This window comes from Lutra lutra, chromosome 12, assembly GCF_902655055.1.
Source record: "Lutra lutra chromosome 12, mLutLut1.2, whole genome shotgun sequence".
Lineage (NCBI taxonomy): Eukaryota > Metazoa > Chordata > Mammalia > Carnivora > Mustelidae > Lutra > Lutra lutra.
This window is the reverse complement of record NC_062289.1, coordinates 64882304-64897258: the sequence shown is the minus strand read 5'-3', so window position 1 is coordinate 64897258 and position 14955 is coordinate 64882304. Positions and strand designations below refer to the sequence as shown.

The window sequence follows — 14955 nt, the reverse complement described above, 5'->3', positions numbered from 1 at the left end:
GATCCAAAGAACCTGACAAAGTCCAGTGCTCATAGCTTACTCCGGGAAAAACATTATAAATTGGATGGGTGTGCGGTGGGCACTGGGTCACATTTTGGGAAAATGTAAATGGGCAGAAGGTTTTCTTGTTCCTTCTGGCAGGGAGGCAGCTGAGTTAGGGGTAAAAACAAAGGCTGGGGGCACCTGGGTGGCTCAGTTGGTTGAGCAGCTGCCTTTGGCTCGGGTCATGATCCTGGACATCAGGCCCTCTGCTCATCGGGGAGCCGGCTTCTCCCTCTGCCCATCGCCCCTTTCATGCTCTCGCTCTCTCTCAAATAAATAGAATCTTTAAAAAAAGAAAAAAGGAAAACGAAGGCTGGGTGCCTGGGTGGCTCAGTTGGTTAAGCGACTGCTTTCAGCTCAGGTCATGATCCCAGAGTCCTGGATCAGGTCCCGCATCAGGCTCCCTGCTCCATGGGAAGTCTCCTTCTCCCTCCGACCTTTTTACCTCTCATGCTCTCTCTCAAATAAAATCTTTAAAAACAAAAACAAAGGCCTTAGGAGCGCCTGGGTAGCCCAGTCAGTTGAGCATTCTGCTCTTGGTTTGGCTTAGGTCATGATCTCAGGGCCCTGAGATGGAGCCCCACTTCGGGCTTTGCGGTTAGCGCAGAGTTGGCTTGGGATTTTCCCTCCCCCTTCCTCTGCCCCTCCTGCTTGGAGTCTGTTTTTTTCTGAAGTGAAGATGTATAAATCTTTAAAACAAACAAACAGGGGCGCCTGGGTGGCTCAGTCAGTTAAGCATCTGCCTTCAGCTCAGGGCCTGATCTTTGGGCTCCCTGCTCAGTAGGGAGCCTGCTTTTCCCTCTCTCCACCCACCCCCTCCTTACCCCTGCTGGTGCTCACTTCCTCGCTCTCAAATAGATAATGTTAAAAGAAAAAAAAAAAAAAAAAAAGATTTAAAACAAACCAATTATCCCCCCTCCCCCCCAAAAGACCTTGCTGCAAACAGCCTCAGTAAATGCGTTAGCGCTAGGGTGGAGCTGCCTCCTTGGTCCCTCCCACAAGACTGGGTGAAAGTAAGCGCTCCACATTTAGGGGAAAAAAAAAAAAAAAAGCATTACTAGTTCATTCTCCAAAGGAACACCAAGAATAAGTGAAAGATTTAAGAATAACCAAAGCATTTTTCCTAATTCCCTCAGCCATGCCTTTTGAAGCCTTCCTTCTAGGGGTAAAGTGGTAACTAAACATACGAACATGCTTAATTTTTTTGAGAGGAAACATGTTTTTTACCCTGGAAATGCACTTTGAAAAGGCAGGTATCTGGATCGGGCATTCTGTCAAGGTGCAGCACAAGGGACACGACCCTTCAATACAGAAACTTTAATAGGTAAACATATCTTGTAATGTTACAGTGGGGGCGATACAAAGGGATGGTAGCCAGATGCACTCCCATTCAGTATTCTTCCCCTTCTTCGGCCTCTGCTTCCACGGAATCCACACCCACCTCTTCATAATCTTTCTCCAGAGCTGCCAGGTCCTCCCGGGCCTCAGAGAACTCCCCTTCCTCCATGCCTTCCCCCACGTACCAGTGCACAAAGGCTCGCTTTGCGTACATGAGGTCAAACTTATGGTCCAGGCGGGCCCAGGCCTCGGCAATGGCGGTCGTGTTGCTCAGCATGCACACGGCCCGCTGCACCTTGGCCAGGTCACCCCCGGGGACGACAGTGGGGGGTTGGTAGTTGATGCCCACCTGCGAGAGAAAGAGAACATATGGCGATTGTAATGTGGCCTCAGAAAAGTAGCTTTTTTTTTTTTTTTTTTAGATTTTATTTATTTATCTGACAGAGCACACAGGTGGGGGAGCAGCAGGCAGAAGAAGCAGACTCCCCGACGACCAGGGAGCCCAATGTGGGGCTCCGCCAGGACCCTGGGACCACGACCTGAGCCAAAGGCAGATGCTTAACCAACTAAGCCACCCAGACACTCCAGTAGCTTGCTTTTAAAAATGAGCTGTGGACCCAGTTTAAATGATGCCCTGTATAAACTGGTACTTTATTTTTTGATTGTACTGATAAGAATTTAACATCCTTTGACTATATGCTTTCAATTCTTAGATTTACCCACACAAGAGCACAAAGCTACATGTATGAACATTTTTATGTATTTAAAGTACTAATGGTGGGTGCCTGGTTGGCTCAGTGGGTTAAGCCTCTGCCTTCGGCTCAGGTCATGATCTCAGGGTCCTGGGATCAAGGCCCACATCTAGCTCTGCTCAGTTGGGAGCCTGCTTCCCCTCCTCTCTCTGCCTGCCTCTCTGCCTACTTGTGATCTCTGTCTCTGTCAAATAAATAAATAAAATCTTTAAAGTACTAATGGCAGAACTGGAAACAATGTCCATCATGGCAAACTAAATTTTTATAGACCCATTTAGTGAAACACTGTGGTCATGAAAAAGAATGAGAACTGTGTCTTGGCATATAAACATGTTCAAGGTATATATATATATATATATATATATATATACACATATATATGTATATATATATATTTTTAAAGATTTTATTTATTTATTTGACAGAGCAAGACACAGGGAGAGAGGGAACACAGCAGAGGGAGTGGGAGAGAGAGAAGCAGGCTCCCCGTGGAGCAGGGAGCCTGATGCGGAGAGCTTGATCCCAGGACCCTGGCATCATGACCTTAGCTGAAGGCACACACTTAACGACCAAGCCACCCAGGCACCCCTCAAGGTATATTATATACTTGACAAAAAGACAAGTTGGTTACTATGTGAGTATTTATGCTTAGAAATAACCCTAGGTATTTTTACTCTGGGGTAACAAAACAGGCTAGAGCCATTGATGGCTAAGGGAACATCATTGTGCAGGAGGATAAACACCTGGGAGTGTGCTGAGACAGTATCTTGGTGAGCACATAGCAGTTAGCAGCAGCTAGGGACACAGCCAGTCTCCAGAACTGTTATGGGGAGAGACATGGGCCCAGACCTTGACCGGGGGGTACGGGTGCCCTCCCACAACTCTTAAGGCCAGGCCAGCTAGTCCCTCCCAAGTGGGAGCACCACCAATTCCCTGCTTTCTTTGGCTTGTGTGTACTGAGTCAGCTCTTGTCACTGACAAGAACTTGCATCCTTTGCCCCTATTGCTGGCCTCTCGACATCACCCAGAACACAAAAAGTATATATTCCCTTGAAAATACACAGAATGAAGAACAAAGCAAGCTCCAGGGAAGGGGAAGAGGACTTTAGCTTTTCAGCCTTCTATAGTGTTTTAATATTTTGCTACATATATGCATTTTTATAATAAAAAACTAAACACATTTAAGCAGAGAATATTGTGTATCCCTGAGTAAATGGTTAGAGAACACAGAATGTAACCACATTCCAGCTGACAAAGAGCTTAGAGCAATGAGAATGCAATATAGTCCCTCTGAGGCTGGCCTGTCTTCTGTAGGAACAGTAAAAGCTATGGCTTTTACTGAGCCTTACCCAGTAAAGCTATGGCTTTACTGAGCCTGGGTGGCTCAGTGGGTTAAGCTTCTGCCTTTGGCTCAAGTCATGACCTCAGGGTCCTGGGATGGAGCCCCACATGGGGCTTCTCTGCTCAGCAGGGAGCCTGCTTCCCCTCCTCTCTCTGCCTGCCTCTCTGCTTATGTGATCTCTCTTTGTCAAATAAATAAAATCTTAAAAAAAAAAAAAAAAAAAAAGCTATGACTTTCTGTACCTCCTCACAGACTGGCCTTTATGCTGGTTCACAGGAGCCAGAGATTCAGGAGAAGGAGCTTAGTCACAAGGCAACCCCCACAGTGCCTCCCAGGTGAAGCTGCCTTGGATAACCTTACCTTCTGAAGGTTACAGTGACTGAAAGAGAACTTCTTCCACCCAAGTCAAGAACTTGGCAATTAGATGCATGGAATAGATTTAAACTTTGACCTCTAACTTCTAAGGTCTGCAAACTTCCCATGTAAGATTTGTGGCTATGTCCAGACTGGTGAAACCTGTCATAAAGTTTACCCTTTCCTGTGAGTCACTTTAAATCCATCATTTTTATGCCATCAGAGATGATCTGTATCAAGTTATCTGACACAGACAAAAGTGGGGGCTGACAGGGCCAGACAGATTCAACTTCTCTGCAGTTACAGGTAAGCTACAGCCATTCCAAGTGGGACCAGATGACACATATTTCTTCTGCTTCTCATCATTTTCAATCTGAAATGACTGGAATGTACAGCTCTCCAAACACCTTAGGAAATCATCAGGACATACAAATAGGAGGGTCCACAGCTTTTTCAAGTGCAGAAGCCCAAGGGTCAACAATCACTTTTAACTACAAAGGGCACAGAGTTCTCAAACCCAGGCATAGTGAGGCACTTAGCTGCATAATCATAATAGATCTAGAGCCTGACAATCTGTTATTTGACTTCCAAGACATGTTCCCTTTTTCTTGGCAGACATTTCACTGTGACACTAAACAGAGTTGAAGGAGCCACCTATTTATCATCAGTGTGGTATTACATGCGACCCAGCATTCCCAGTGTGGTTTGGAGAAACAAGAGTGAACTCGTCAGCCCCTACAGTAAACACTGTGTAACCAATTTAAAATTCTGCTTACAGACCTGTAAGTTTTGCCTAAACTGCAGTGAATAGAGGTGTCTGAAGTTATGTAAAGTCTAAAAAACACGATGTCTAATACAAAACACCACAGACCTAACAAACTCAGGTAAGCAAAAGAAAAATGTGGAGAGAGCAGACGTACAGTCAGACTGTCTCTGATGCGCTCTGCATCACTTGCCACCCATGGGGCCTTTAAGATACTAACAGCTGCTCCAGCTCAGTCTTTACACTGTAAGATGTCAGTAATACTACCCTGGGAAACTTTATAGGGTGGTTCTAAGATATAAGGATACATGAAGTGGTTGATATGCCCTTAGCAAATTCCTAAACTTGTTTTCCTTGCAGCCCAGCTGCCATGGAACGGGGGTATTCTCCACAAAGGGCATGCTGTGCTGGGTCTGCTGCTGCTGACAGGCAAAAACCACTCTGCATCACCCAGTCCTACCTTAAATCCAGTCGGGCACCAATCCACAAATTGGATGGTACGCTTGGTCTTGATGGTGGCGATGGCTGCGTTGACATCTTTCGGGACCACGTCCCCCCTGTACAACATGCAGCAGGCCATGTACTTGCCGTGCCGAGGGTCACACTTGACCATCTGGTTGGCCGGCTCGAAGCAGGCATTGGTGATCTCAGCCACGGACAGCTGCTCGTGGTAGGCCTTCTCGGCAGAGATGACCGGGGCGTACGTGGCCAGGGGAAAGTGGATGCGGGGGTACGGGACCAGGTTGGTCTGGAATTCCGTCAAGTCCACGTTCAGGGCCCCATCGAATCGCAGGGAGGCCGTGATGGAGGACACGATCTGCCCGATCAGACGATTGAGGTTGGTGTACGTGGGCCGCTCGATATCCAGGTTGCGCCGACAGATGTCGTAGATGGCTTCGTTGTCCACCATGAAGGCACAGTCGGAATGCTCCAGGGTCGTGTGGGTGGTCAGGATGGAGTTGTAGGGCTCCACCACGGCCGTGGACACCTGGGGAGCTGGGTAAATGGCAAATTCCAGCTTGGACTTCTTGCCGTAGTCCACCGACAGCCGCTCCATGAGCAGAGACGCGAACCCAGAGCCGGTGCCGCCCCCGAAACTGTGGAAGATGAGGAAGCCCTGCAGCCCCGTGCACAGATCCGCCTGAGAGAAATCACAGACCGTGGGTCAGCGCCTGCAGAAGCCACACCGCCGACCTCCAGCGAGCCACGGTCACTCCTCTTTTCCTCTGCAGGACGCTACGCGTTTGAATCGTCCACAGCGCACACGCGGGACACTCAGGAGCAAAGCAAGGCGGACGTTAAGATGGATGGACGATGGATGCATGAAGCCACCCGTGAAGGAAGACGGGGACTCAAGATTCTGGCCTGGGGTTTGGCCAGAGTGGCCTCACGGTCCCCATCCCCACCCGCCCTCCCGGCCAGGGCAAAGTCCACAGGACGCTCTCTTTTTTTTTTTTTTTTAAGATTTTATTTATTTATTTGACAGAGAGAAATCACAAGCAGGCAGAGAGGCAGGCGGAGAGAGAGGAGGAAGCAGGCTCCCTGCTGAGCAGAAAGCCCGATGCGGGGCTTGAACCCAGGACTTGGGATCATGACCTGAGCCGAAGGCAGCGGCTTAACCCACTGAGCCACCCAGGCGCCCCCACAGGACGCTCTCTTACCAGTTTTCGGATCCGGTCCAGGACCAGGTCGACGATCTCCTTGCCGATGGTATAATGGCCTCTGGCATAATTATTGGCTGCGTCCTCCTTCCCCGTGATCAGCTGCTCCGGGTGGAAGAGCTGCCTGTAGGTCCCCGTGCGCACTTCATCTACAAAGAGGATGCGTGGGCCGCGTGTCTTTAAGGCCTGTTGTTAACTCACCAAGAGGGAGGGATTCGGGGACCCGCTGCATCTACCATGCACATGCTGGGCCTTGGGGGTCAGCAGTGTCAGTGTCTCACAGGAAATGTCTCTCTGTGACATGCGGACCACAACTGCGATCTGTGGCCCTAGCAGGGAAAGTCTACTGGAGGTACAAAGTCCAATCTGACCGGTTCCCAAAGAAGGGAAAAAGCTCACACCTGCACACACGCGATTATTTCTTCCCAGCTGTAGCTATAGCAACAGTGTGCCTAAGAAGCCCTTACATATGAGATACTCACCAGGTCAGCGTGACTTCTGCCAGGCAGTCCCGACAGGGTACCCTAGGTGGCCTGAGGCTCATAGACTTCAGGCTGACATTCTGTCTCCCCCTGGGTCGCCACTGAAAGGTGCGTCTCTTTGCAGCTCTCCTTGGCCACCACCTCAGGCTTCTCAGCTGGTAGATCCCAAGGAATGTTCTCTATTTACCTTCTGCATCTAAGATGCAGGTCAAGACTCTTGTGCACCGGCAACACCTTGTGGGCAGCGTTAACGAAGGACCCGTGACCGGGCACCCTGCACCCTGGTCTACACAACCACCTGCCTGGGTCTGAGAGGGCCTCGAGTAGATCTATTACCAGCCTCTTTTTCCTGGATATTAGGTTCTCCTGCATTAGGAGCCTCGGTGCCAAAGACACTTTAAGCACTCACCCTGTAGTTTCTCACCTAACACAGCCACAGGCATATATTCGTGTGTCCCATCCTTTCTGTGGAAGGATTCAAAGGAGCACAGGGGACGTGGGTGGGGCTTTAGAGAGACTCTCTCACTGTCCCAGGAAAGCTGCCCAAGTGCCCCAGTACCTACCGACCACGGTGGGTTCCAGATCCACAAACACTGCTCTGGGCACATGCTTGCCAGCCCCAGTCTCGCTGAAGAACGTGTTGAAGGAGTCATCCCCACCGCCGATGGTTTTGTCACTTGGCATCTGACCGTCAGGCTGAATTCCATGTTCAAGGCAGTACAGTTCCCAGCAGGCATTGCCGATCTGGACACCTGCCTGCCCCACGTGGATAGAGATGCACTCGCGCTGGGAACCAGAACACAAACCTTGAGACCTCCTTGTTTTTAAGGCAATCGACACTATATGGCATGCAAAACATAATAACATATATATACATATATATGTTTCATCATCTAAATCATTTACAAGCCTTTCCCAGAAGGCTTATGTGACCCTTTGTCACTGTGAAAACTAAGGTGCTCTAAACCACCTAGCTACTAAGTGCCAGACTTAGCCCCTTTACAAAAGTGTTTGCGACTATATGTGTCCTGTCAATAATAAGCTCTGCATTGTCGCTAGTCATACTTAGTCTCTAAAGAACATTAGTTCTTGATGGTGTCCTGTCCAAAGACCGGGTAACAGGTAATATAGACTCAGGGAAGGACAAGTGGACTATCACACAGGTTACCACAGCTCAGGTGCCACTGGTCACTGTATGTGTGTCTTCTATCTATCCATCTACATATATCCTCTATTTTTCTCTGCCTAGGTTTGTGTTCAGGAAGGCTTACCCATGTGGACTACATTAAAAGGACTGCTTTGCCCCTGGCTTCTGGTTGCTTTAGCCAATGGCAGGCATCAGCAGGAGACAGGGAGGTTAGAGGACAGTGTGGTCAGGGTGCTCACTTCCTGGCTCCCTCCTGCCATACTTCCAAGGGTTCCTTGAGTGTTTATCAAGGCCAGGAACTAGCAGACAGTGCTTTTCATAAAGCTACCTTCTTAACTTCCAGTAACCACTCCCTCATTTCACCTTCAAAGCTAGGAGTTAAAGGCTACCAGACATCACAAGTGCTACAACAATGCACCGTCTGTTGGTGGCTTCCTTAGACCCTGCCCATAGCTTTATAGATAGTACCTTTTTAAAGATTTTCTTCGAAGTACATATTTTGACTGCATCATACCTTTCCTGCCAGGAACCTAACTGTACAGTCATTAATCATTTGTTCTATTTTAGACACATTATCCTTACAAATACATAGAGGAAATCAAATTAAATTCAAGGTGTCCTATCTACCCTAAATCCTAATGTACAATACACCAAGAACTTGAAGTCCTGTTTTCTATTACAGGAGCATCATATCTCAAATTAGGGGCACAGAAATTACACTACGCTGCAATCCCCCAAGAATCTATCCCAGAAGGAAGCATTCAATTCCAGAAAGAACTCCAATGACAAAGAACTCATTCCTTCAGAGAAGGAAGTCAACAACACTCTGGGAAGTCTTGGACTCCACCCAATCACACCATTTGCAAATCCGTATTGTTCACTTTGCCTTACTTAAATCCAAGCAGCCTATACTTCACAGAATGCCTGACTTGGTTTTTCTACTCACTCAGCCCCGCTATGACTGCAGTAAGCTCTGTATCCTGAGAAAATCCCTCAATTTCTTCTTTTATAAACTGGGGACTGACACGGGATACCTAGATGGCTCAGTCAGTTAAGTGGGGGCCTTTGGCTCAGGTCATGATCCCAGGGTCCTGGGATAGAGTCCTGCATCAGGCTCCTTGCTTGGCAGAGAGCCTGTTTCTTCCTCTGCCTGCCACTCCCCCTGCTTGTGCTCATCCATTCACTCTGACAAATACATTTTTTTTTTTTTAAGATTTTTATTTATTTATTTGACAGAGAGAGACCACAAGCAGGCAGAGAGGCAGGCAGAGAGAGAGGAGGAAGCAGGCTCCCTGCTGAGCAGAGAGCCTGATGCGGGGCTCGATCCCAGGACCCTGAGATCATGACCTGAGCCGAAGGCAGCGGCTTAACCCACTGAGCCACCCAGGCGCCCCTGACAAATACATTTTAAAAATCTTTAAAAAGGCAGGGAGGGCGACCAATGTGCTAGGTGATCTCCAAGGCCACTTTCATCTGATTATCTAACCAATGAAACAAATAAAAAGCAGTCAGGAAATCATTCCTAGCTTTCTTTCTTTCTTTTTTCTTTTTTTTTTTAAGATTTTATTTATTTATTTGACAGACAGAGATCACAAGTAGGCAGAGAGGCAGGCGGAGAGAGAGGAGGGGAAACAGGCTGCTGAGCAGAGAGCCCGACATGCGATGTGTGGTTAGATCCCAGGACCCTGGGATCATGACCTGAGCTGAAAGCAGAGGCTTTAACCCACTGAGCCACCCGGGTGCCCCCATTCCTAGCTTTCAGCAGAAAGCCATTATAAATTCATTGCCAACCTCAGCTGGATCATTAAAATTTTACATTTCTTTAGTCAGCTTTATCTCCTCACTGAAAAAAAATATTTGAAACTTCCTGTGTTCTTTTCAAGTTCCAGCCCAACTGCTCTCTTCATGTTCTTACCAGATAACCTCATTCCCTACTTACCCAGAAGCTTCAACTTCCAACCAGCAAATGTGCAGAAGCTCTCCTCATTCCTTTACTTTACAATAAAACTATGTTTCCTCCTATAAATGATCTATTGTTTCTATTGATCCCCTACCCAGCAACAGTCCTCAAAGTTATCTGGAGTTGCCAGGCCACTGGAGATCCATACACCTGTTCAGGATACATGGTAATTAAAGCAATATCGTAGTCGGGACTGCTGAGGTGACCAGTCCTTCTCATTATGTTCACAACTGCATTGATGGTGCATAATTAGAGGTGGGTAAAACTGCTGGTGCTTGAGCACAAATCAAGGTAGTGGCACCAAACTGTACCAGTGTTCGTTAGATTTCTCACATTTATGCACTCACAGTAAAAAGACAAAAAAAAGAAGATCAATAGGCCAATTTCATTTAAGAATGTTCATAATGAAGCAAAAATGATTATTGATTTTATAAAATCTCCAACCTTGGGGCACCTGGGTGGCTCAGTTAAGCTTCTCTTTTAAATTTTTAAGCAGATTTTTAAATTTTTCTTTATTTTTTACTTTTATATTTTTAAAAGATTTTATTTATTTGACAGAGACACAATAAGAGAGGGAACACAAGCAGAGTGGGAGAGGGAGAAGCAAACTTCCCGTGGAGCAGGGAGCCCAATGCAGGGCTCAATCCCAGGACCCTGGGATCATGACTGAGCCCAAGACAGGCACTTGATGACTGAGCCACCTACGGTCCCATATTTTATTTATTTTAAAAGATTTACTTATTTGTCAGAGAGAGAGCACACACACAAGCAGGGGGAGCAGTAGGCAGAGCAGGCAGAGGGAGAAGCAGGGAGATGGATGTAGGGCTCAATCCCCAGACCTTGGGATCATGACCTGACCCAAAGGCAGCTACTTAACCGACTGAGACACCCAGGTGACCCAAGCATCTGACTTTTTTTTTTTTTTTTTTATAAAGATTTTATTTGAGAGAGAGAGAGAGAGAGAGAGAGATCACAAGTAGGCAGAGAGGCAGGCAGAGAGAGAGAGGGGTTAGCAGGCTCCTTGCTAAGCAGAGCGCCTGATGTGGGGCTCAATCCCAGGACCCGGAGACCATGACCTGAGCTGAAGGCAGAGACTTAGCCCTCTGAGTCACGCAGGCACCCGCCCCTCCAAAGCGTCTGACTCTTGATTTCAATTCAGGTAATGATCTCAGGGTCCTGGGATCCAGTCCTGTGTTCATCAGGGGAGTCTGCTTGAGGAGTCTCTCTCTCCCTCCCCCTGCCACCCGCCCGCCCCCGCTCACATGTTATCTCTCTCTAAAGTTAAATATATTTAAAAAAAAAATCTCTATCCTCAAGAACTGTGATAAAATGGAAAATATTCATAAAGTACTTTTGTACCTACTAAAATACAGCTGTCTTTGAGAAACGGCACTTGTGTGTTTTGAGTTGCCAACGGAACTAGCTGCTTTTCCCATGGAATGTTATTTTCCCACAAAGAGTTGACAAACTGGCTATTCTGACTTGGATACTCGTAATTTATGTTAACATGTGCTGCCTCAAAGTGAACAAATTAGTTTCTCGTTTTAAATTTCTAACATGACAAATGCTTATCGATGTAACCCACATGAAACAAAAGCTCCTTGGAGTCCTGGATCGTTTGTAATACTGTAGGGATGTCCTGGGACCCGAAAATTTGAGAACCACCCTCCAGTATTCAGAAGCCCAACACTATGGCTGGTCTTCTCAGAGCCTGATTCGAGGCCACCCCAAAAACCCAGCTGCCAGCCTGGCTCCTTCAAGGCACAATTTCTGAGGCGCCACCTGCACCTGCCGGCCCTCTCCCACCCCCAACCTCAGACACTCCCATGATGCAGGTCGCCGCTGCCCTTGAGGCCCACACACCCAGAAGACAAGCGAGAGGATGACGATCTGCTCGTCCCCTCAGCCCCGGACCTCCCGTGCGCACCCCAGCCCCTTCTTCAGCCGACGCCTGCACCCCCGCCATGGAACCCAGGTCCCAGCGTCCTTCCTAGTCTTGCCCCTCCCTGTCACCTCACGTGGCGGGCTTCGCCCACAGAGCAAGAGTGGCCGGGGTCCTGCCAATGCAGGCCAGGCCCTGGGGTCTTACCATGGTGAGCTCAGCTGCTGCCCAACGCCGCTACTCGACCTCAACTGCCGCCACAGACGCCACGCGCCCAACTGCCGCCACCGGACTGTGCACACTGCTGGGGATTGGCCCGCCGCTGCGCAGACGCCAATTGGTCGTCAGCACCTCGGGGCGGACCGAAGCCTGGAATCCCGCTTCTGGTTGGCCATTGCTTGACTCACGGAGTACGGCGCCTTCAGATTGGATGCGGCTGTGGCGGGAAAGCTAGCCAGTAAAGGACTGGCACTGAGCTTTCGCAGTGAAGATAGACTATTTATTGGTGGGGTGCCACCCAGAAGAATGGGAAACCAATGCCCAAAGTCCCGAACTTCCTGATGCCTTATAAGGGAGGATTTTTAAGGGCAAAATTTGGGTCAGGGGTCTCCTGAGAAGGTGGACGCTGTTGATCGGAAGCTCATGAAATCATGTTCACAGACGTTACTTTGTTACTTGAGTTGGCTTCCTCCCGTCCACGAAAGTGTGCTCTATCTCGGGGGACTTGGAATCTGAAAAACCTATTTCTTAGGTTAGAGGTTTCATTAGGAGCACCTGGTGATTGTGTGTTTGGGATAGTGCTGATTAGCTGCATCTAGATGCCTAACTAACTGTTCCCTGAGTAAGCTAGTGGGGTCATGATCCTTTGAATAAGTGAACATTCCTGTCTCTTGGGCCTGCTCCATTCCCTAGCAGGTCCAGCCGTGCTTGCGGAGGGTTTTGACCTCTAGTGTTCATTCTTTCATCTGAACTAGCAAGATGGATGCCAGCTTTTTACCTAAAGTCTGCACCCTCTTTCTTGTCCACCCCATTTCTGGTGTAGAAAGGCCTTTGCCATCCAGCACCTGGGAACCAGTTAGGATTTGGTTCCTTCTTTAATATGAACTGAGTTTCTAGAAACAAGGGAGTGGAAGGGTATACCCCAGCCTCCCCTACACCAAGAGCTGGGTTGGAGCTCAGTGTCCATTTTGGGGGACTTTGGAATAATTACCTGATTCTTTCATTCTGTAAAGCTTGACTCAACTTTCTTTAGGATCCAATGTGTATTTTTTTTTTTTGAGAAGAGCAGAGTAAGAGGAACTCTGGCGTACTCTCAGTTTGTCACCCAAATGCCACACCCTTTCTGGCGATTCCCCAGAGTGTGTTGGAGCAGACCCTTATCTTCTTCTTAGAGAAGGATGGAGAACTCAACCCCTGCAGTGGGACACACCAGACAGAGGAGCTGGAATTTTTCTGTAGGCCTTGGGAACATGCAAACAGTATGATTAGGTCTGCCCTTAAAAAGGCAACTTTGGCAACAGGAAGGAGGGAGATGGAGGGAGGTCTGGGGAGAGTCACAGAAATTAGGAGCAATCTTCCCTGCTTCTCCCCAGGAGAGTGAATCCTTCTATCTTAGCTCACCTGCCATAACAAAACACCATAGTCTGGTTAGCTTAAGCACAGAGGTTTATTTTTTCACAGTTCTGGAGGCTAGAAGTGCAATGTCAAGTTCTGGAAGGTTTGGTCTCAAGCAGGTCTGTCTTCCTGACTTGCTAAAGGCTGCCTTCTTGCTGTATCTGCCCACAGAGGTGGAGGAGAGAGCAAGCTCTCTGGTGTTTCTTTTTTAAGGACACTAATCTTAACAGATTAGGGCCCCACTCTTATGACCTCATTTAACATCAGTTACCTCCTATCTCCAAATACAGTCACACTTGGGGTTGGGGCTTCAACATAAGAATTGAAGGTGAAGACTCAATTCAGTCTATAGTACCCTCCCGTCTCAGGGCTCCAACTGTACCACAAAAATAATTGAATTATAGCCTCTATCACATTTTATTTTTATTTTTTCCAAAAAGACTTATTATTTTAGAGAGAAAGAGAGCATAAGCAGAGGGAGAGGGAGATAAGCAGACTTCCAGCTGAGTGGGGAGTCTGACCTGGGGCTCAACCCCAGGGTCATTAATAAACATTTTAATATGTCAGGGTTTTTTTTTTTTTTAGTGTTTTTTCCTGCATATATACACTTCTACATGTTTTTTACACAATCTGGACCCAACAATAGGGTTTGTTTTGTTTTGGTAACAGCTTTCTTGAGATATAATTCACATACTATAAAATTCACCCTTTTTTTTAGATTTTTTTTTTATTTTTAAGTAATTGTGGGGCTTGAACTCACAACCCAGAAATCAAACTCTCCCGACTGAGCCAGCCAGGCACCAGACAATTCACCCATTTAAAGTGGTGTACAATCCAGTAGTTCGTAGTATATTCATACTTGTGCAACCATCACCACAATCAACTTTAGAACATTTTGATCACCTCCCAAAGAAACCCCTGCCCTTTCACTGTCAGCTCCCAGTCCCTCCCATCTCCCCAACTCTAGGCAACTTTTTTATTTTTTTTTAAAGATTTTTACTTTATTTATTTGACAGAGATCACAAGTAGGCAGAGAAGCAGGCAGAGAGAGAGGGGGAAGCAGGATCCCTGCTAAACAGAGAGCCCGATGTGGGGCTCGATCCCAGGACCCTGAGATCATGACCTGAGCCGAAGGCAGAGGCTTAACCCACTGAGCCAGCCAGGCACCCGTATTTTTTTTTAATTCATTTTATTTTTTAAAAATAATCTCTACACTCAACATGGAATTCAAACCTACAACCCTGAGATTAAGAGTCAGGCACTCTACGAACTGAGCCAGCCAGGTGGCCCCTGCCCTAGGCAACTTCTAATCTACTTTCTGTCGCTAGAAGCCTGCCTATTCTGGACATTTCATATAAACAGAATCATACAATATATGGTTTTTTGTGAATGGCTTCTTTGACTTAACATGATTTCAAGGTTCCTTCATGTTGTAGCATGATACATCCTTCTTAATACATAATACATTCCTGTAGTAGTAACATGATACCACATTCCTTTTTCTTGTAAACAGCTTTACTGAGCTACAATTCACATATCACACAATTCACCTGTTTAAAGTGTACAAATCAGGGGCACCTGGGTGGTTCAATCGGTTGAGTGTCTGACTCGTTTTTTA

General features: G+C 47.4%; 1 protein-coding gene and 1 long non-coding RNA gene across 3 annotated transcripts; one reads left to right on the top strand and one right to left on the bottom strand.

Annotated features, from left to right (window-relative positions):
• Positions 1-1343: 1343 nt before the first annotated feature.
• On the bottom strand, positions 1344-12039 carry LOC125081884 (tubulin alpha-3 chain). The gene is made up of 5 exons (XM_047696776.1): positions 11931-12039; positions 7298-7520; positions 6253-6401; positions 5052-5732; positions 1344-1729 (listed from the first exon to the last, which is right to left on the bottom strand). Exons 1-5 carry the CDS (start codon positions 11931-11933, stop codon positions 1433-1435), a joined length of 1353 nt encoding a protein of 450 aa, XP_047552732.1. The 5' UTR covers positions 11934-12039; the 3' UTR covers positions 1344-1432.
• Positions 2675-10344, top strand: LOC125081888 (uncharacterized). Of its 2 annotated transcripts, none has more exons than XR_007121813.1 (3): positions 2675-2726; positions 4607-4712; positions 9765-10344. It is a non-coding gene; the product is annotated as an uncharacterized LOC125081888 (long non-coding RNA). The 2 variants fall into 2 exon arrangements; XR_007121812.1 differs by lacking the exon at positions 9765-10344 and adding an exon at positions 5824-6005.
• Positions 12040-14955: the final 2916 nt, after the last annotated feature.